The 22,498-nt window shown below is 41.8% G+C and overlaps 2 protein-coding genes across 6 annotated transcripts in view; both read right to left on the minus strand.

The window, feature by feature from the left end:
- The window catches only part of WDR36 (WD repeat domain 36), a 35,076-nt gene extending 16,905 nt beyond the window's left edge, over positions 1–18,171 (minus strand). For both annotated transcript variants that reach the window (XM_058865084.1, XM_058865085.1), the window contains exons 1-16: positions 17,981–18,171; positions 16,682–16,709; positions 13,780–13,880; positions 13,173–13,290; positions 12,193–12,325; positions 11,237–11,291; positions 10,519–10,651; positions 9,401–9,576; positions 8,785–8,905; positions 7,242–7,307; positions 6,264–6,347; positions 4,687–4,841; positions 3,419–3,533; positions 2,003–2,168; positions 1,617–1,725; positions 761–840 (exon numbers count right to left, since the gene is read on the minus strand). In XM_058865084.1, coding sequence (XP_058721067.1) covers positions 761–840; positions 1,617–1,725; positions 2,003–2,168; positions 3,419–3,533; positions 4,687–4,841; positions 6,264–6,347; positions 7,242–7,307; positions 8,785–8,905; positions 9,401–9,576; positions 10,519–10,651; positions 11,237–11,291; positions 12,193–12,325; positions 13,173–13,290; positions 13,780–13,880; positions 16,682–16,709; positions 17,981–18,127 — 1,787 coding nt within the window. In that variant the 5' untranslated portion in view covers positions 18,128–18,171. The remainder of the gene's footprint in view (positions 1–760; positions 841–1,616; positions 1,726–2,002; positions 2,169–3,418; positions 3,534–4,686; positions 4,842–6,263; positions 6,348–7,241; positions 7,308–8,784; positions 8,906–9,400; positions 9,577–10,518; positions 10,652–11,236; positions 11,292–12,192; positions 12,326–13,172; positions 13,291–13,779; positions 13,881–16,681; positions 16,710–17,980) is intronic.
- Positions 18,172–18,333: 162 nt separating this feature from the next.
- Positions 18,334–20,418, minus strand: LOC131573030 (trithorax group protein osa-like). 4 transcript variants are annotated; one of them, XR_009276110.1, is made up of 3 exons: positions 20,167–20,418; positions 19,415–19,483; positions 18,334–19,138 (listed from the first exon to the last, which is right to left on the minus strand). XR_009276110.1 is itself a non-coding variant. In XM_058826602.1 (3 exons), exons 1-3 carry the CDS (start codon positions 19,826–19,828, stop codon positions 18,857–18,859), a joined length of 381 nt encoding a protein of 126 aa, XP_058682585.1. In that variant the 5' UTR covers positions 19,829–20,406; the 3' UTR covers positions 18,334–18,856. The 4 variants fall into 4 exon arrangements, 2 of the variants coding, with proteins under 2 accessions (XP_058682585.1, XP_058682584.1); XR_009276111.1 differs by having other exon boundaries at positions 19,405–19,483; XM_058826602.1 differs by having other exon boundaries at positions 19,405–19,483; positions 19,809–20,406.
- Between the last annotated feature and the right edge of the window lie 2,080 nt (positions 20,419–22,498).

Consider the following 22,498-nt stretch of genomic DNA (forward strand, 5'->3'; position numbering starts at 1 on the left):
AGTTAGAGCAGCTCCAGGAAAATGTCTCAAGGCCTGGAACACATTTCCTATGAGGAAAATGAGAGAGCTATGGTGTTCTTCACCCTGGAGAACAGAAAGCTCTGGAGGAGACAACCTTGTGGCCTTACTTAAAGGGAGCTTACAAGAAAGATTGAGAGAGACTTTTTAACAGGGTCTGTGGTGACAGGACAAGGGGCAGCAGCTTTAAACTAGAAGGCTATGGGTTTAGATTGGATACAGGGCAGAATTTTTTTATGAGGGTGGCAAGGCACTGGAACAGATTGCATAAACAAGCAGTACATGGCCCAGCCCTGGGCCACGGTTTTCAAGGCCAAGCTGGGGCTCTGAGTAACCTGACCTAGTGAGAAAAGTTCCTTTCCACATCAAGACAGCTGTACTAGATATTTGCTTCCAACTCCAACCACTTTGTGATCCTACAAACACTTCAGCATATCACAGTGAAATTCACCTCAAGCAATCTCTTGCCCTTTAGATTATAGTGGTGCTTCCAAAATTCACACACAAATTCACACTCACTCACACTACATGGAAACAGATCTTCAGGACAGTGTTATTTTGTAGACCCAGAAGAAGACATGCATTGCTAGCACTGGACACAATTTAAATAGTGGGCAGAGTTGTTAAATCATGTGCAACTTTGAATATCATATCTGGTGACAGATAATCAAGCCAGAAGACTTTCTGCCATTTATGAGAAAGGGGATTAGTTCTTCTGCTGTATGTTTTTAAACTGACTTACCATCCAGAAGGAAGGTCCCAAGTCTTAATGGAACAATCCATTGATGAAGTTATCAGCCAACGACCATCAGGACTGAAAGTCTAAAATAAAATAGTCAATTTAAAGGCACAACCAATAAGCCAGTCCCCACAGGAGGCTGTGCCAAGACTAGACTGCTCCCTAAAACCCAGGTGAAACTGTATGGCCGTAAACCAAAACTGATAATACACTACTGAAAGTGAGGAAAGAACAAAACCAGAAGCGTTTTAAGAACAGGTACAAACATAAAACACAGGACGTATCTCACTGTTAGTCAAAGCACTTCAGTCCTCACTTTCATGCGCATGGTGGAAACCTATTTCTAAGCATAAAGCTGAATAAGTCAAGTAAATCCTATTTTAGTAGCATTTGTATATAAATTTGAAGCTAAAAACTATTTCAATGAACACTACAATGAACTATTACAGAATATGTAAATAAGGAATTATTAATGTGCTGCATTAGATCTTAAAGATCTCTCAGATCTTTTTCCAGCTTGCTCATCTTTTCTATATACATGGCTGAGACTTCTGCACAATTTTGCTCCTTTTCATTAATTTTTCATTATTCCCAGTGCTTTGTTTTGTTTGACCCCCAAGTCAGCTTGTTGCAAATTTATAGGTAAATCACAAAACACATTAAAAAACAGGTGGCAATTTACCACTTTACATTTCCAAACTAACATGGCTGAAAATGCTGGGGAGCTGAACTACAGCTTTACTGTTCACAGCTGAACATAATACCCAATGATTTAATACATACAGAGAAATCTACCATCTGTGAAATCTGTTAGGTATCTGTGTATGTCACCTGATACAGAAAATGAGTGAACAATTACCATGTCATTAATTCGTCCATGGTGTCCTGAGAATCTCCTGACAATCTTCCTGGTTTCTATATCCAAAGCACTAATAGTGAAGTCATCAAAGGCAATTCCCAAAATACCACTGCCAAGAAACATCAACACACATGATAGGGAATACTCAAGTGACAAAAAATAAAAACATCCTAACATTGCTCAAATTATCTTTTATCCTAAAAATAGCAAGAGTTACATTCCTTTAGTCTGATAAAATGTCTCGTCATCCTCTGTCTACTAATCAGCTGTATTTCAAAGCATTAGAAATATAAATTCAAACTAATTCTAATTAAGAATACTAGTTATCATTCTAGATAAATATGTTCACCCAACAATATACACATGAAGTAACTTCAGTTTCTTACCTGTCTCTGTGAAGCAGAATTCCACTTGGAGAAGAAGAAAGCTCAGTGGAATAAACCAGATCTTTCATTTTGAATTTCCAAATTTTAATTAATCCTTCACTACCAGCTGTGATTACCAGCTGGTTCAATCCATCCACTGCTACCCCTCTAATGGCCCCTCCATGTGCTGCAAATCAAGAGAAAAGAGAGTGCTATTTCAGAATTTAAACTTAGCACAGAAATCAGCTGAATTCCAAACACTATTTTTTTTATCTTTGCCTGACTACAATGAATGATCAGCAAGCACATGACAATTTGAATGCCACTTGACAAGATGCTCCAGCATGCTAGGTTTTTTTTATCTCTACAGAAACCATATTGATATCAAGTAAACACCTAGAATACAAGTAAGAAGTGTAATTGAAGCTGAGTGTTAGCTCTTATTTCTGCTTTCCATTTGGGGAACTTTTTGTGGTTGTGAGATATGAGGGACTTCCTGAATCACTCAAGGAATGCCTCCAAGAGGACCTACCACTCCAGACAAAATTTACAGCTTCAGATCAGGCACAAAGCCTGATCCAAACTTATCCAAGTTATCCAAAGCTACTTCACACTGCAGTATAAGACTTAGCTCCTCTGGTTTTGGATCAATTTTATTTCTTAATCTACACCTAGATTAATGTTTTTGCCTAGAGCTAATGGCCAGAAAGCAAAATTAGAAAATTCATCCCACTATCAACCAATGACTTTGTAAAGACACCACTTCATGTTTGCTGAGCTAGAAGGCTTTTAGAAATCCAGTAAGTCTTAAGGGCTCATCGAGACTCTTTCCTTGTTTCTACAACAAAAAATACAGATCACGAGTGCCAAAAAACATGCATGAGATTACGTGACATGAAATATATATGGATGAAACTTTAAAAGGAAATGTCAGAGCACTGTCACATAATGTCCTAAATTTGCAGCTGGGTAATTAAAAATAACACCATATGCAAAGAACTGGACTTGCTTAGGACTTCAGTTTTCCATTCACATGAAACAGTCTCTCACTTCTAAGCAGGGGGCAAAAAACAGATGGGAAAATTTATCTAAGAGATAGAACCCTATAAAACAAGAAGCTAAGTACTGGAAATCTGACTATCTCAAAACCAGTGGAGGTCAGAGCAGCTCATTTCAATAGTAACTACTGTGGTAACTGACAATTTTGTGCTAAATAAAATCAAGGATATGCTAACATCAGAGCTGTTACAATTATCAAGGATCCTGTCCTTTAAGTCAAGTTTCTGACTGCAAGATAGGACAGTGCAACATAATTAGAAAAACTGAAATGCATCGCAAATTCAACTCAGAACCCATGTTAAAGATTTGTGATGACAGAACAGCAGGTGACTGCTGCTCTGTTAAGTGTCCACATTTTGGAAGTTTAGGAGTTCTTACCTGTTTCCTCGCCATAATGCCCTCTGTGAATGCCAGACTGCATGTTATACACATCAACCTGTCCAGTTGACATCCCAATTACAGCAAAGTTACCACACGATGTAATGTCAACTGCCTTTCAAGGGAATGAAAAAAACAAACAACTAATCAACAAAACAAAGCACCTATAAAAACCATTTTTTAAGTGTCCATTAATGAGCAAAGTTGTCAGAAGGTACATAGCATATTGGGAATATGAAACACTGACATTTGTTTTGAGGAAACCTGCACAGAGCAAACAACTTATATCTCAAGAAAGAAGAGGGAGAAGCTCTTAAAATGAGCAAAGAGTCAGCATGTAATAAAAATGGCAATGCATGGTTATGAAAGATAATGAAATCCTAACGTGGTGACATCCATCAGAAGACATAGGTAGTAACAGCACTGTAAATTAAATAATGAAGATATCCACAAATTAAGTCCTTAATTAGTTACATTTAGAGTGTAAGCATGCCAATTGCATGCCTCTTTCAACGCCCACAATACCAATACCCTCCCAAATTAGGGTGAGATCACAGAGAATTTAAATAGCAAGAAGCAATGGTGTAGATGACTTTGGAAAGATACAGTCCAAAGAATCTAGTAGTCAGAAGAAAACTTTTGAGTTGTAAATTGTGTACTTACAACTTAATTTATCTAACACCTAACTACTAAGCATAATGTCATAAACCATTGTAAGACACAGGAGTTGCATGAAGCCCTAGCAAACGAGGTGTACCACAGTAATTCCTCCTTTTAAAACCTGGTAAACCTCAGCAAGCGTTTGTATCTCCATTGCTGTGTGTTTGACACAATGTCATTGTGTCCAGCTCTTTTGTAAAGGATTTTTGAGGTAGTATCAGTTCTTGCCATTTGGAAATACTTTTCCTTGTACTGCCAAAAAAAGCCCAGAGTCTTCAGCAATCTGCACTCTCCGAGTAAGTTAATTATCACAGGCATACAGACAGCTCTGCATTGCTATGACAGACTAAAGGTAAACACCAACCACCCCTCTCAGCCAGAAAGTTAGTGCACTTAACTTGAATATTTAGGGAAAAAGAAAAAATTTTCATAAGACCATAAGCATTACAAACCAGGTCACTGGACACACTGAGCTGGCAGAAAGCACTCTGCAAGCAACTAAAATAAATCTATACCATGCTTTTTCCTTCTAAGCATTATTTCTGTACCAACAGGAATAAAAATAGCACAGTGTGAATCTGAAGAAATGTTGCCCTAAATAAACTTACTGTTGCATATATGTCAACAGGTTTGTGTTTGCTAAATTCTTCTGGCCTCAGTTTGTGAGCTCCCATGGAGGTTTTCTGATAGTTCCAGGTTGTACATGTTATATACCCTTGATGGCAGGCAACAATACCATCCCAGTCACTCTGATGTGCCACTTCTGCAAGGTAACAGAGTCTTCTTAGAAACAGTAATCCTAAAGTCAAACTTAAGCTCTCCTGATACTACAGTACCTTGAGAAAGAACAGTTCATATTTACTGTTCTTGTTGCACACTCAAAAGGCTACCACTCAAAAAAAAACCTGCTGGGCAAACAGTTGTTCATAGTGTAACTAAAATAATAACAACAAAACCTCAAGCATTGTTTTAAACAACACACTTCGTGTCTTTGCATATTTTAGCTTCTGCAGTTTGAAATGTATATTTCAATGTAAATGTTTTAAACTGATTTAAATGGTTCAGACTGCTCAATCTGTACACATTTCCACCTGAGTGTCTTTAACTTTTTCTTCAGCTGTTCAAGCAGCAGAAGCCATCAGATAAAGTTAGGTTTAAGAGCTATTCTGCTTCATACAGCAAAATACTTCTTTTGCATTTCCAGGAAAATTGTTTACCAAAAGCTTATCCCCAAAACTTTGTAGTCAAATATGATACATGGGGATATAAATAATGAGCAAGTTTGATTTTATTTTTCTGTAAATTTAAAAAAATTGAGAGCTTGAAACTGGGTGTTTCTAGAATTTCAAGGACTAAAGATACAAAGTGGTTTGCTTAACCAAAGAAAGAGAAAGAAAAAAACAATTCTAGAATGTACTTAAATGAATAGATGTTTTATGTCTTCAAACACCAGCAGCTCTAGCAATAATTTTAAAATTAATTAATTTTAAATATAAATTTTAAAAATATATACACATGCTTGCAACTAGTATGTACAGACAGTCTGCATCGTGGAAGTCAAATTACACAAAACTGTAAATCCAAATCTTTTAACATAGGAAACAATAAATCATCCTCAGAAGAGAAAACAGCTACATTTTTGACAAAACAGATTTCAAGTCTGAAGAGGAGGTCATTAATTTAAAGAAGTACATTTTGATGAAGCACAAATAACTGTAATTCTGCTTAAAGAAGTTAGAGTCATTATTGTCTTACTGAATGACAAGTGAACACATACTTGAAATTCAGCTTTAAAAAGTGACTCAAATAAGTGTACTGAGGACTCAATATCAACTATAACTAAGATTTCCTCAGCTGACAAAGATCTTCAACCTCCAACTAGCTGCTGGTTCTCCAGCCTGGAATAATATGTACATCTGCAGATTCTGGCTCCCATGCAGGAGATTTTCAAGCCAAGAGCCAGATAAGGATGTTTTAATATAAAATCCTCTTTTTGAAATATTGGAACAGTCCAACTCAAATGAAATTTTAAACTGTCATTCAGTAGCTCATGAAAGGCCACAGAATAATCTAGACATAGCATGTGCTTCCAAAGCAATAGTGTTTTGAGGGTTAAAAAATGAAAGGAACACATGAAGATGAAGTATTCATATTTAGTCTGTAACCTATGTCAAAGACCACTTACCTGAAGCAAAGGCTGTAATCGGTGGAAGTGCCATCGTATCCAGCTTAAGGCCTTTCTTTTTTGATTTCTTTTTATTAATTGAACCTTAAAAATAGACATTAAAGGTCTCAGATTCATTGCCAGAACTGAGAATAATGGTTTAAAAAGGACCATTAACAAAGTGAAAAGCTCCTTTTAAATCTAGGAACGTTTGGCTTAAATAAACACATCACTGTTGCATAGGTTAGTAGAGATAAGAACATTAATGGAGTGTCTGTCAAAATTCATGCAATGCTGAGCAAAACACCAAACTTTTACATTCACAGCTGTGAATTCACTACTCAATCTACTTGTTCCAAGACCTTGTGCTGAAATTCTGAGGCAGATTCACAGCTAAAAACATGGTCCTATAGACATGGCTATATAAAGAAATAAATAGCACCCAGCCCTTTCAATAACCAAAGAATCTTGAATTTCAAATTTATGGCCAAATTGATTTTCATGCATGTTTTCAAACAGGTCCAAATACATATATAACAACACAGACAGATACATAAAACTAAGGCTTATTTCAGTCTTTCTGATCCTCACTCTCCCAAATGGTTCCTTAACCATAGCATGACATGCAAGATGTGTTTAAGCCAAACTCTACATCAAAGGAAGGCAAGCCAAGAAATATGAATTGGCCAATAGTCAATTGAACAGAATGGAAATAGGGTAAAAATTGCAGTTATATATGCTGAAATGTCAGCCACTGCTTTACACATTTTTAATACAAAAATCATGCACAGTGTTTCCCACAGAGAAGTAACATACCCTGCCAGGATCAGAAATCACTTTTTTAATCTGAGAGTACCATTACTGCAGGAAGGACTGAGTTTTCAGAGCAACTGAGGTGATCAGCTTTTATAGAACAACTGAAGTGAAAATAAGGCCTGTCAAATGTTTACATTTGGGACTTCTTTTCACCCACATTTGTACTTTGACTGAAATACTTACCACGTCCTAGGCTTTTATTGAACTTTTCATGCACTGTTGAAAAAGATTGCAATGTTCCATCTTGACCTAAGAAAGCATTAGCACAGAGCAGTGAAGGGCAAAAACCAACTTTACTTATAAGCTATTTCAGTAAGAAAATCAAAAGTAATAAGCAACTTCAAACACTATAATCAGGTTCAATCACTAAAAATTCTGGTCCAAGAATAAATACACATCCACTCTGAGTAGCACAACTAATGGAGCCTACCCAATTTTCTATGGCCTACATCCCATTCCCACCACTCTGCCCCACACATGATCAGAATGACCCCTCTTCACAGACGTCTTTTCTATGTTCAGTTCTTCTGATTCTGTAATGTCTGATTTATAACATAATGTAATGCAGTATTAATCAAATTTTATGAAGTTAATTATGAATTTCCTCAGAAGGGGAGATGCCTCTTCTAAGGAAACTAGTAGCCCATGAAAGGCAACCCTAATTCATATCTGATGCACAAAGTTCCAGCACTGTTTCAGAAAGGAGTGTAGAGAGTTAGTCTCCCCTCTACACTGCAGATATGTCAGGTATCAAAGGTTAAGACCATTTTCATTGTAAAGGTTGCCTCTGTGGCCTCTCCACTGCAAAAGCAAATGTGAAGATTCATTAAGCAACACTTGACTGATATTGTGGTTTGTCTGGTGTGGTCTGAAATACCAGCAATAACTCATTACATGAATGCAAGTCATTAACTGGATGACCAGCAAGACATTTTAGTACAGGTAGTATAATGTTTTCAAAAGTAGCCCATATAGACAATTACTTAAGAGTAATTAAGAGACTAGGCAGTGAGTCTCTATCACCCCATTGCCTAAGTGGTCTGGGGTAAAACATGCTCTAATCTAGCACTTCCCTCTCCTAAGGGGCATTTTAGATATGCTAGTTCCTAAGGAAGGATAGTCACTTATGCATTTTTACACTTTTAATTTATCCGTAAATTATATAATCAGTAAATATCAGTATAATACTGATATTGATATATCAGTGAAAAGCAACCTTGAAAATATATATTACAAATACAAGTAAGCTGTAATAAATTACAAAGACAGTGCAAGCCACAAAGCTTGATCAAGCTACTGGAAAAAGTAGTTACTAACTGCATTATGCTACTTATTTTTCTCCTGCCACAACCATATTTCCCAAGTTGTTACAGATTTTGTTCTGACCAGCTAACACTTGCTCAGAAGATAACAAAACTATTTTCATTAATCAAATATATAAATACGGATCATAGCAGCTCCTTTCATATTCTTCTTTCAAGTACTCTTCAGCAGATATTATTCTAGGGAAACACTCATTTCCAACTAGACTAGGAATACTCCAGTGAAACACTTCATTACAGTAATAAATTATACCATTTATGTTAACTACTTACTATGTTTCATAAATACATTATACAATACTTGAAATACAATCTAGAATATTAATAAAGTAAAGACACTTGGCTCTGGCATGTTTTCTTTATCACAGCAAGAAGTCAAACTGAAAAAGAATGGAGGTTCTTACCTGCACTAAGAATTTGCTCTCCATTTTGCCCATGATATCTGATTTTTGTTGGTGGTGCACTGTGTCCCATTCGGCTTCTCAATACTCGACCTGTACCACCAGGACCATCAAAAATCCAAACCTGCACCCCAAAATAAGCAGAAAAAACAGGCTGATAAACATTGTTTTCCCAATAATTGCACGTCTTGTCAGTGGAACATGTTTATCTGGGAGCTGGTGCAGCCCACTTCACACACTGGCTTTCATCCTTAACCCTAAAACTTCGAAGTTTCCATCACATCACCTGATTTATTTCCTGCTTCTCATTCTGCCCCTCCACCAAAGCCTAATGGCATCAGAGGACATGTAGCACAAGAGACTTTTATCAACAGCAACTGCTTGTGATCCAAAACATTATCAAAATGGATCAAGATTTAAAAGAATACTGGGATATAAAGTGTGGTTTCTGGAAAAGTGGATCCAAAGCTTTGCTCCTCAAGGGTACTACAAAGCAGTAAATGAAGCAAAGACAACATAGCAGTAAATCTTTAAACTACAGTCCTCTACAGTCCTACTGAGACAAGCAACTTGAATTTTGTTGTATTGGTTTCAGAGAGCAGCAGTGATTGGAACTCACTCGTAGAGCATTATCAGCACCATTAGTAATAAGAAGTGGCTCCCCAGGGACAAATGTCATGCCAGCTATTGCTGTGGAATGGGCATCTTGCATCTGACACATCAGTTTCTTCTCTTCTAGATCCCACAAAGCAATGTGTCCAACTGGGCTACCAGCTGCCATTACTGGGTGTCCATCTGCTCAAAAAAAAAAATTCAAAAGGTTTGCTTATTGGCATTTAATTCATCCCTGCATCTTAAAACTGATGCTAGGAAAGTCTATAATCACAAGGAAAAATAACTCTCAAGTTGATGGTAGAAATAATTAGGTTTTAACAGAAATATGGTACCATGTCAATCAGAAAGGAAACAAAACTCACTGATAATAAAAATAGGACTTTCTCATATCAGGTAACAATAAAATCTCTAAATCCAGCAATCAGAACTAGAAGTTTTGCTTGGAAATGCAATAGATATTGGCACAAAAAAGCTCTTCTTCTACTTCTCACAAGTATTTTCACAATTTTCTCCAGGAGTATTCTTCCTCAACAGGGTGTGAACTCAATCTATACTCTGTTAAGATTTGCAAGATTATTCAAATGAGAGATTATATTCAGTATCAATAGCTCTGCAGGCAGGATGAACATTGAACTAACTAGCTTTAATAATTAGGACATGTTTGTTAGACAAGAAAAAGCTGTGAATATAAGTTGAGATTCCCCCTTAACATCCATTCAGTATTCACCCAACTATTAACATTCCAACATTATCTGGGGGGGGACAGACACTGCTGAGAAATAGTTTTGGACACTACAGCAAGATGTACTGAACGCAACACTTCTGACAATTGTTTATTGTGTTAGCTCTTGGCACACTGTAAACAAACTTTTCAAGTATGCTGTATGTCACTTCCTATGCACTATGAACACAAGAAAATGCTATAAAACAGCTAGCATGATGAAAATTCATGATCTCCTTTATTTGTTGCTACCTCTCCTTGATTTCCTTCAACCTTCGAAAACTAAAACTCTCAGCACAAATTTGATTCTGAAACGTTTTATCACAAACTATTTTCTTCTGTTCCACTTAGTCATGTTAGTGCTTTCATACATATTTCTACTAAAAAACACTAGGACTTACCTGTACGAAAAGATATTGCTGTGATAGGACCCCAGTCCTGTTGAAACTTCATCAGAGTTTCATCAAACTTAATATTATGTACTATGATATGACCAGATACAAGGCCGACAGCAACAACATCCACTGCTGGAGCCTGCAAGAAAAAATTCTGTTTCCAGAAGCTGGAACTCCTTTGAAAAACAGATCACTTTAAGTGACCAGCAGCTTTGGAAGACCATTATACACCATGCCACACTACCCCACATATTTACAAGTTTTATCCTGCACAACTGCTGACTATTTTCACAGCTGTCATCAACGCTACGAAGAAGTATTAACTTACTTTTATATCTAAAAAAAAAAAATAGCAAATACCATTACAAAATCTTTTACTGAATCAACAAAATCTACATTTTATCAAACTCTGAAGCAAAACAAATCTGGCAAAAAGCTACCAGTGTAATGGAGATTCATGATACTCATGCATCTTGAAAACTGTGAATTCATGACATCATTCAGTGAAGACTATAGATGTGATGAATACAAAACAGGTACGATGCTAAATGCAACAGAACTAGGAATAGAGGAAGAGCAGATAATAAACTTTCAGTCATGAGAGGGTTACTACAACGACCTGAGAGAATACACACCACCTTTACTGCTGGCATTTTAAACAACAATATTTTGTCTGCTGTTCTTGACCAGTTACATATGAAAATAAAAATATAAAAATACTAACTTGTTCAAGAGTTGTGACTGCTAAACCCCATCCAGGAAACGAGTACAAGAGTTTGCTGTAAAACAAATATAAAAACCCATAAATCAACTAACCCTTGGGGATTTTCCATGTCACAATGGATGTTTTATATGTACTTATACAAAAAAGTATATCAGCTTTCTGTTCCTATAGGTCAGAAAAAAGGGAAAAAAAAGCCTGTGATACTAAGAAGTAAGGTTAAAAATGAAACTTACGACTAAATTTTATTGAAAAAGCTAGTGTGCTTTAATACCACAATGGTGACATGAGTACACACCATGAATATATGAAATAAAAGAAACACCAGTTATATCATGGAAAACTGAGTTAGGAGAACACAACACTGATTTATGCAAGCTGACTTAACACGTATTTGCAGTACGAACATTAACACGCAGTGAACCTCACTGTACCTGTAACTTTCATGACTGAGGAAAGCAGCTGCTCGTGGCAGGAATGAAATACTGACATGGTGGATGATGATGTTCTGGGACATGTTCAGAGACAACTGCATGTCCACACATCTCTCATCTGAGTCTAAGGCTCAAGTGCTAGTAATTACCTCCACTCTACCTGCCAGCACTTCCTTGAACACACAATAACCAAAAAAGTCAAGCCTGGAAGATGGGAAGCAGGAGGCCCGAACATGCTTCTACTATTATTTCAATAGCGTTCTGGGAAAGCTATGTGATTCCAAGAAATTAAAAAAAAAAAAAAAAAATTCCTGAACAACCCCTGACATTTTGCAAGGAGAGTAAACAACACGCAACCTGAAAGGCATCAGCAGTCAGGGAGCAGCAGCATTCTTTATTCCTGGAGATATACCAACTGAAAACCTGTGCCAATACTCAGTAAAATATTCCAAACTTAACAGTATCACTCATTGCCTATCAAATTGCTTGTAACATGAAGTGTAGCCAAAGTATCAAGAATCTTACTTGGATCTTATATTCCATAGCTGCAAGGTTCCTTGTTGACTCCCAAGGAGAATTTTATTCAGATAGGTGCTGGGATGCAGAAGTGCAGAAACTGCAAAAGTGGCTTTGTCAAAATCTATTCGAAGATATTCTTCTGCAAAAACAGTAAGAAACAGTGTTAGTGTGGCTATCCCTACAACTCTGCAGGCTTGTCACATGAAAAAGCAGGATAGATCTTTAACTCTTCCAATCCTGTTTCTTACATTAAAGGATTTAGCTAACATATAACAGACGAGGGTAAACTGCTTTACATTGTAACAACTGTTGGCTCTAAGGTTTATTTTGTTCTCTTTAAGTCTACACTTCAACAATACTGGCAATACCACAGTGATTTGTATCTGAGGGATTCCTGCTCCTGCCTGAGCAAAACACCTAATCTGATAAGCATTCCTTTTGTTTGTTACAGCAACTCCAAATCTCCAAAGCCCAGTTACAGACACTTCTAACAACCAGCCTGCAGAGAATAACTCATGTCACGCAAATTAATGCTTTCTAAAGAAAAATGTTTGGCCAAGTGAAGCACAATTTCACAAAGCACTTGACAACAGCATGAGACAATGCTGACACAAACAAAAAGATTATTTATTATAATTTAGTCATACCCAGTCTGATAAATATCAAGGAATTACAGGAATTCAGAAATAATGCCAAAGCTGCTCTATCACAGCCTTTACAAGAAAATTAAACACTAAAATGTAATTTTCATATAATCATTCTCTCTTTTACATCTACACAGAAGCTTACTGGGTCTCAGCACATGGTGCAGTATCCATTCATTAAACATTACTGCAGGATTAGAATTATTAAGATACTAGAATAGATTTTCCTTTTCAAGAACAAACTACTTCTGAACATGTGCATTTGGAAAAAAACCCTTCTTAAATTACTGGCTGTCAAACAGTGTTACCCTATAAAGCAGCAACAAAAATTTAATCTCTCACCTTCTGACTGTATATTCCAAACAATAAGAACATTATCAACATCCACAGAGATGACATGATCACCAAAAGGCTGTAGAAGGTGTATCCTTGCCTTGTGGCCTTCATAGGTATGAACCACCTATAATTTCAAAGTAGAAATGCTTTTCAGTAAACTGTTAAGGTAGAATATCATGTTAACATAATACTTAAAGACAGCTAATGGATGTCAGCAGCAAATTCAATAAAAATTCATGGAAAGGCCACACAACTTGAAGTGCAAGACAAATAACTGTACCTGATATTTTAAACTGTTTGCAAAAAATGTGCTACCTAATTATTTTTAATTATTTACTTTCAATTAATTCTGCTTATGTGAATTGATGGTTTTTAAAAGAAACAGATACTTAATTATTGTAATTAATATGCAAAACACAGTTCAGCATTATGGAATTGCTCTCACATTCTCCCAGTTTAAGCTTTTTACTCCTTATTCTACAATTTGTTTCCCTAAAACTGAAGGTACCAAACAGCTACGGAAATACATATTTGTAGAAAATTAGCAGCCTTGATACCACAAACACTACACAACTGTTTTGTACCACTGAGTAAGAAGTAAGTTAACAGAAACCTCTTTGTTCCTGGCAAAAGCTTGGAGAACATTGTCATATGAAGCAAATATTAACATGCGATCTGCTGCCAAACATGTGATGTCTTGCGGCAAAGTATTACCTGTTGATCAAACAAAAGAAAAATTAAACAAGTTTCAGGCTCCTAGCAAGAGAGAAAGCTTGATAGCGTATTTCTTCGGCATGGTAACCCACAAAGAAAGGCCTCTGGTCAAACATGTTGAATTTTACAGAAATGCACACATTTCAAAATAACACAAATATTACTACAAAACATTATGCCAGTACCAACAACATAAGGAACGTAAGATTGGTAGATCACCAGGCTGTTCTTTTGAAAAACACATAATAATAAATTAGTGAACTAAGTAAAGTACATGTTAGCTTTGTGGGGACTGGAACCATAGATGATAAATCAAAGTCTCAGCATTAGCAATGCTTACTAGGTTATTATTCTGCAGGCCTGGGAGTACTGCACCTATGTCTTGATCACACTGAGAATTTAATGCACTAAGAATACATCTCATTCCCTACCTCATGACTGGTTCAGAAAGAGTATATAATGTCAGGGTATTTACTTTACTAGACCAAAAGGTAAAAGAGTCAAAGTTCTAGACCATTCTGAGAAACTGCTAGTGTGGTCTCAAATGGGAAAACAGGAAAAAAAAATACTATAGGGAATAATACTCTCAATTCATGGAAATATAAGAATGTAAATTACAGCACTTTACTCTTTTGCCGAGAAACACCAAGTGAAAATTCATGGTGGGAGTGAATCTATGTGTGATACAAACTAGCGTGGTCACACAGCAGCCTTTCCCACAAAGGTGCTTTTTACTGTGAATTATTAGCAGGCACAAAGAAAACTCTGCTGTATTGCAGCACAGCTTCAAAAGAAGTGACTAAATTAAGAAAATAAAAGAAGGTTTCAGTCTATAAGGTTTCTTTTGTTTGACCACATCTTCCCGCAGCACCTCTGAAGTGACTCAAGCTTACAACCAGGTTCCAGATACCTGGTACTCCACAGGAGCTGTATGCAAGGCTGCTTAGGCTAAGTTTTAGGCAGATCCAAATTAAAAAGATCAGAGCACCAACCATGTAACATCAACAAACCAACAGCACCATAAAAAGAGAGGCACAGCATTCATTTTTTTTAATCACAATTTTGTATGTCAACTCTCAATTTCGCAAAAAGCTTAGATGATTACATGTGTAAGATGATGTAGCCCACTGCAGAACAGAATATGCAATGTTTTTCTGATTTTGCAAGATGAAAACAAAGTTAATGTGTTTACAGCTTTAAAAATACATAGCTGATAATCTAAATCCAGTCCCGGTTTACTTATCCTCAAGCTTACAGATGCTCTGTTAGTAAAATATATTTTATCTATGACTCCTCTGTAAAATTTTTCTAGAACACAGAAGTATAGCCTTGATACAAAAGTATAGCCTTCCAGATAGAGCGCATCCCTCTGAATTATCTAAATGTCAAGTGAAAGGGACCTTTGGAAATCAAGTGGCTCAACATTCCACCAGCTCTTCACAAAGTTTATCATCAGTACCAGACTGGGTTAGCTGCAGCTGAGTCTTGAACACTTCTGGGGAAGGAGTTTTGCTCAAGGTCTACACTGTACCACAGTCACCTCTTAGGACCATTTTTCCTACCCTCCACTGTGACCCTATCAAGCTGCAATCTGTGGGTGCTGCCCCTAGCTGCTCTGTCTACCCCTAGCACCATCAGCACAAATCTGGTCCCACCATCCAACTTCCCTTTAGGAACAGGCTGCCTCTGGGCCACCCTGTATCTTGCCCTCCTTAGCACTAAGCAGATCCAGTTACTCCAATGTCTCTTTTCCTACTGCTTGCTGTAGGCCCCAACACTCTCCGGTTCCTCAGCATGCCTCCTGCAGGAGAAAGGGGAGCTGTGGAAGGGACAAAACCACACTAACAGGGTGCTGCAGTCCAGGCATGGCCTCAGCAGTGTGAGGTGCAGAAGAACAGCTTTGCCTGATCTTCTGAATGCATTCCTAATGAGGCTCGATATACAGCCCGCCTTACTCACAATTAACATGGTTTTGGTCCACGTTCAGCCTGGCACCAGTACAGCCCCAGCTTCTTTCCAGCAGGATGCCATGAAGCCAGTCAGTTCCCAGCTTGCTCTGTCCCAGGTACAGCAGGGTTCTGCACTCATCCTTGCTGAATTTGGCAAGGCTCCTGTTGGCCCAGGCTTCATGTTTTGCAACAGCTCCCTGGACTAAAACTCTGCCACTCTGGGTGTCAGCTACTCCTCCTAAAACAGCATCCTCTGCAAGCTTATCCCAGGAGTGCACACTGCCTCGTCACCCAGGCTGCTGGTGATGTCATTGAAGAACATGGGCCCTGCTGCTGACACCCAGAGTGTTTTGGTTTGCCATCAAAGACCAAGTGAACGTCAAGACATCAATTCATATCCTTTGTATCCACCAGTACAACCAACGCCTAACACTCCCTGAAGGCATCTGCATCTATTTTCTTCATGTGATTATTTTCCTCCTATAACAGTCCTCTAATAATCACAGAAACAGCAAACAAAAAGGGATCTGAAATTAATTCAATAAATTAATAATTAAGCTTTATTCACTGTGCAGTCTGTATGGCTTAGAAGTGTTTTTGGAAGAACAAGATGGTAAGAACAGAAGGTTCAAAATGTATGTCTCTAAGAAAACTAAATTCAGTTTCAATAGCAGTCTTATTTTCAAATTGCTATTTTAGATGTCTGAGACTCCTTTTAATATATTTCAGTGTAAATATTAGTAAGTACAATTTACTTTCTTGTTTTTGAGTTGAAAATGAAGTGCAGATGTATGACATGTTTAAAAAAATCCCCAACAAAATAAGAGGAATGAGCAATTCTTGAATACTTACTCACAGCAACAATACCAAGCTTCTTCACCTGCAATGACAATGTTAAAGCGGCATTTTTAGTGATAGGTTCCATTGAATGAATTTAAACAGAAATTAAAAATTCTAGGAATTAACCTAGATCAGGCAATAAATTTGATACCTCACAAACCAGAAAAATCATTCATCCTAGTTTAGAATGCTGTCTACTGAAAAACACACGGACAACAGGTCAAAAGGAATGGGACAATGCATTTGCCAAAAGACAAACAGTAAGTTGTGCTTCCCGATTTTACCCTAATGTACGGGAAACTAAGGACATGTTAAGACACCCTGAGGAGCACTTAGTTTCCACTTGATCTCTTCTACCTTATTTTCACTACAACCACACTGTATTCTAGTTTAATCTCTGTTCACAGAGAATTTGGTTTAATCGCAAAGATCTAGGCATCTCTGCCCGGTGCCGATCACTACTCTCCTTCAAAGGCTGTGAAGAAGACTGGCGGGAGTGAACGCTAAAAGGCGCCACAGAAGATCACAGAAGATCCCTGATGTCTGCACCCGGGTGTTCACCGTAGTCAGCTCAATTCTGTGTACTGTTTCTTATACAGTGAAAATGCTTTGACTGAGCCCAGGGAAGTCACGGGGTCTCTCTCTTTTGAGGCGTTCCAAACCCACGCAGACTCGTTCCTTTGTAACCTGCTCTAGGTGACCCGGCCTTAGCAGGGGGCTTGGTCTGGGTGATCTCCCTCCTAACCTGAGGGGGTTTATGATTCTACACAGCAAAAAACCAGTCCGTATCACAGGCTTTTATCTTGCTGAACTCAACTATGCTCATCCGTTTTCATACAAGAGTTTTAACAGGATCTGACCGCCCCCCGCCCCTAAAACGCAGCCCTCAAACGTTAACCCAGAGCGGCTGAGCTTGGATTTATCTTGTAGCGAGGGCAAAGCTTCAGCACCCGGGCGCTCCCGAAGGAGTGTGACATCGGCTAATGCTGCCCACAAGGCTGAACGAGCACATTCCCGGCCTCTTTAGCCGGTGGCCTCCCTTTTTCCCTTTTTCCCTTTTTCCCTTTTTCCCTTTTTCCCTCCCTCCCTCCCTCCCTCCCTCCCTCCCTCCCTCCCTCCCTCCCTCCCTCGGTCACCGCGGCTGCGGAGGCGCCGCAGCCCCGCACACGCTCCCGCATCATGACGGCGAGGGCGGGAGGAGGAAGGCAGGAAAAGGCGGATGTCCCCGCACGGCCCCGGCCTCCCCACGGCGGGTCGGAGCGGGAGGGAGCCCAGGACAAAGGAGCGGGGATCGGGACGCCGCGTACTCACATTGTAGGTGTGGACGCTGTTCCCGACGGCGACGGCCAGATAGAACTGGCGGTGGCGGCCGTGATAGCGCAGGACGTGCGGGACGTGCCCGCTGAAGCGGCCGAGCACCCGGAACGCGGCGAAGAGCCCCGCGCCCTCCCGCGCCATGGCCCCGCACGTGTCCCCGCGCCCGGCCGCGTTCGCCCGCCCTCCCGCCGGAAGCGCCCGCCCGCTTCCGCCGCCGCGCCCCGCCCCGCCGTGCGCCGCCAAAAGCGGCCCCGCCCCGCCGCCCGTGCTCCTCCGGCCCCGTTCCGCCGCCCCACGGCCCTGCTCCGCCGGCCTCGCTCCGCCGCCCCGGGGCCCCGCTCCGCCGGCCCTGCTCCGCCGCCGCCCCGCGCACGGGCACGGTGCCGCCCGGGCCCGCAGGGGAGCATCAGCCGCGAGCCTTGCCGCAAACATTCCATGCAGCCGCGACTGCGCGGTTTTTTCCCTTTTATTCTTCGTTTTTGTATCCCCTTTTATTCCTCATTTCGTTATCCCCTTTGTCTTGGCAAAGCAAAGGTCCGGCTGCGGGTGGCCCCGCCGCAGAGGCGGCAGCGGAGCGTGAGGTGAGCCCGCCTCGGATGGCGCATCCTGCGGGATGCCCGCGTCGGGAGCCTCTGAACTTCCCGAGGTGTCTGTTTAGAGGTTTTTGTGGTGGTGGTAGTGTTGGTTTTGTAGGTGGGCTTGGTTTGTTGTTGGTTTGTTTTGTTGTTTTTTTTTTTTAATAAATTATGGATATTAAAAAAAATACCAACCCTCAGGATGACTCCGTTGCTATGACTGCACGGCGGACAGTGGAAGTGAAGTCCGGCGGAGGAGGCAAAATGAAAAGCCGCGCCGCCCCAAGGCCACTTATCACAAGTTGTTGTAACTTCTCCACACCGCCATCAGCTCCCGGGCTTTGCTCTTGTCGCACGGGGCCGGGCTTGTCGTGCCGGCGGCGCTGGCGGTGCTGTCTCCGGGGCTGTCCCGCTGCTGTGCTGTCTCGGTGCCCGCCTGCGAGGCGCAGAAGCCGGGGCAGCGGTGCTTCAGGACGGACAGGGTGACGCGCCACAGCTCCGGTCGCTCCCCGCATCCCCACGCCCGCTCCAGGAGGCATTCCAGCAGCCGGCCCGCTCGCTCCGCCCGCCTGGAGTCCTGCGACCAGACAGCCGGTCACGACCCTTAGCTCCGTTTCCCTTCAGCGCCTCCCCACGCATCCTTACAAAGAGGCTGCCCATCCACCGCTTCTCCCCGCTTTCCCTTCTTTTCTTGCCTTCCCTTCTCCCTCATTTCCCTCCCCCCTCTCTTTTTCCCTCCTCCCCTCCTCCTCCTTTTCCTTTCTCCCTTTCTTGCTCCCCTCTCCCCTGTTTGTTTGGTTTTTTTAGCGGGAATGCCACCTAGCCGCAGGGAAGTAGGCGCACCGGGGCGAACCTCGGACTGCTGCTTGCCCGCCGGCTCGGAGGGCGCGTCCTCGCAGTTGTGAAAATCGAGATGTAGCTCCTGGAGGGAAACAACAACAGGGAATGCTCATTAAAACCATGTCCCAGGGGATCGCCTTCGCCGGCTGCCAGCCTGCCTCGGGCACCCCGTTATAGACATCCCTCCTGTCTCACCGCCCCGTCGGGGCCTCGCAGGGTACGGGCGGCTGCGGGAGTCGGGCGGGGGCCGTGCGGGGCAGCCGCTGCTGGACTGCGCTGGGCAGCTGCGGGCTGTGATGCCCGAGCCAGCGGCAGGGCTGCTTTCCGCGAAAAACACTGCCTGGTCTTTGCGCTAAGGGCCGGCTGAGCGTGTGAACCTTCGGCGTAGCTTCTAAACCACTTATCACCTTTGCGACCGTGACACCATCTTCAGCGCCGGTGAAGCATTATACAAGCGACCTTCAGTCCTACGGGTCTGCAAGGTGCTGGGAAGGGTCGGGCAGAGCTCTGGCAGCGGCTGCCCGGGCTCCTGCTCTCCGTCCCTTCCAGTCCCAGCTTCAGCGAAGTACTTTTTAGGAAGGTCGCCGGAGGAGAGCAGGACATAACTTCAAGGTCCTGTTTCACAGGTACCGGTTTACTAAACCAGCCAAATCCCGTTTGTTAACCGAGATTGTCAGAAAGTAGCTGCCCGTGGTCAAGGGTAAAAACGAGGAGGCAGTGCCGTCCCGATAGTTTCCCTCCGATGCCACCAGAGAAAGCACCAACCTCTTGTGTAAAGGTTATGTCTGCATCCAAAACGTTTAGTAGATCCTCTTGTATCTTGCCGTGGTCACAGAAGCTGAAATTGTAGGTGGACCCCCGCGGTAAGAAGGCGATCTGAAGAAAGATGATCAAGCTACAAAGGACTGTGTAAGAAAAAGCCAAAGGTTAATTATTATCCTGCACCGCTATGTGACCCGACAAGGCACAGAAGGCAGCTGAAGAGAGGGATGGCCGTGCTTCAGAAGCACTAGAGAAACTGGTTGGTTACCGTTGTGATTATCCATGGTGTCTTTACACGTTGTTTTTCTCCTCCCGGGCTTCAGATCGTTGCTGGCTTCATATATGTACCTGTACGCCTACGGAAATAAAGGTTTCCAATTCCATAACCGGGGCTCATTTGGACGTCTCTTTCACCTCTTTCCAGATTTGTAAATAATTATTACTCAGTCTTGAAGTTGTGTCACTGATGCGAAAATAAGACCGGGATAACGAATAATAATCAAAGGCATCATCCAAACCCCAACCAAAACAAAAGAAATCACAAAAGCTTTGCAACAGACAATCTTGCTTGAAACAAGTGTGAGTAGCCCTCCCCACAAACACGTGGGGTGCAACTTCAGCGGGAACTGTTGCAGTGAAACCCGATTTTCTCTTGAAGGTGAGAAAAGGTGCTTCGGGGCACCTGCAGAGAGTCTGCCTGGAGGTGGGGCAGCGTGCACACCCTCCACACTGAGGTTGCAGGGGCATCTCCAGTGACACCTTTTAACATTCTAGCGCGGCAGCGAGTGGAGTTTAGTGGTCGTTTCTCTATCCCCCTCTACAGTTGTGGGTTGTTTTTTTTTTTTTTTCCTTTCGAACGTGAACGTTTTCTTTTACAAACCCTTTCGCCGGGGGAGCCCCTTGGCTTGCTTAGGCTGCGGGGAGTGCAGTGGAGGAGCCCCTGCCCGGCCGTGGGACTCCGCAGCTGACAGGGCAGGAGGCTGCACCGTGCACAGCGGGCTGGCATGCGGGGAACAGCGCGGGACAGGCTGCCCCGGGCACAGGGGAGTGGTACCAGGGGGATGTCGGGGCCCAGTCTGCTCTGGGCGCTGGCCACCAGGGCGCCCGGGGCGCCGGGCTGAAAGGAGGCATGGTCCCACTCCCCCGAGCCTTTCTCCGGCCGGCACCGACGCCTCTGCCACGTTCGTCACCAGCTGTTCCCTGGTCCTGCTGAAGTGTTTCGGGGAAAGTGCCCGGGGAGTCTCTGCGGGAGCCCCGGCCGGGGGCGTGCTGGTTTTCGGGGAATGCTCCCTGCGCATGAGTCACGAGGGAAACCCTGGAAGGATGCCGCGGGACAGCGCACCTCTCTGGCCCGCTGAGCTGAGGACCAGCCAGGGCACCTTAGTCATCAGCGGGCGCCTGTCCGCTTGAGTGGGTTCCCGCCCTGCTCTCGTCTTGGATCTTTTCCTTTTCTCTGCTTCTTCTCGTCCTGCATCTCGCAGCCAGCCGGGGCCCCCGCCTCTTGCCTTAGTAGGTATTGCAGTAAGGGAGATACGTCTGCAAAGTGTCTGCAAAGCTGTAGCCGAGCTCGGGTAGCCCTCGACAGCACTGGAGAGGGTGCTTACCTGTACTGCCCATACAGTGCTGCCAAACAAATTCCAGTTTCCTAAAGGATGTCTTGTTCTCATATTGTAGAAGGGGTTTTCTTAGCTTGCAAAGTCATGTGCTTATTCTTTGTCTAAAGATTTTTTTTTGAAGCTGCTAATGGTCTTCACGGAAGTTACTTAGTTGGTAAAACTATCAATTTGTTAAATAGTTTTGTGTTTCTCTGCATAATTGGAGGTGCACCATAGCATAAAGGTCACCTTAGGTGAGTTTTACTGTACACCAGGGAACCAGCGTCATAACCAATGAAAAGCCTATTTGTGCCATGAATTCAGTGTAACACTAATCTAAGGTCCAGGAACGAGTTATTTTTTTACTTCTCACTGTTCATTTGTCTTTAATGAACAGCACACAAACCCCTGTGAATAGCTAAATAAAGGTGTTTATTTGCCTCTACCAAACAGGATATAGTAAACTTGTGTGTAGATAAAGGGAGCAATTATGTTTTAATGCAAAAGACAATGGGTTGAAATTCTTTTCCACCACTGGTGGTATGCACAGGCTTTTATTTCTGAAGCTGTGTCTCCAAAGATAAAACAAAGTTGCAAAAGACACTGGCAATATACTCAGATTAGCAAATGAAAAAAATGTGATTTTTAAAGAGACCAGAAATACATGTGGCTGTAAAAGACAATTTGGCATTGAAAACATGCTTGTAAATAAATTCAAATGGAAGTCTATTATGTAAAAG

The sequence above is a fragment of the Poecile atricapillus genome, chromosome Z (assembly GCF_030490865.1).
Source record: "Poecile atricapillus isolate bPoeAtr1 chromosome Z, bPoeAtr1.hap1, whole genome shotgun sequence".
NCBI lineage: Eukaryota > Metazoa > Chordata > Aves > Passeriformes > Paridae > Poecile > Poecile atricapillus.

Bases quoted from the DNA above. Each gene is read 5' to 3' on its own strand.
- LOC131573030 (XM_058826601.1), bottom strand. From the start codon at position 19,523: ATGGTTTTAATGAGCATTCCCTGTTGTTGTTTCCCTCCAGGAGCTACA. The intron at 19,139-19,414 runs GTTCGCCCCGGT...GTCTGGTCGCAG, and splicing joins CGGGCAAGCAGCAGTCCGAG to GACTCCAGGCGGGCGGAGCG.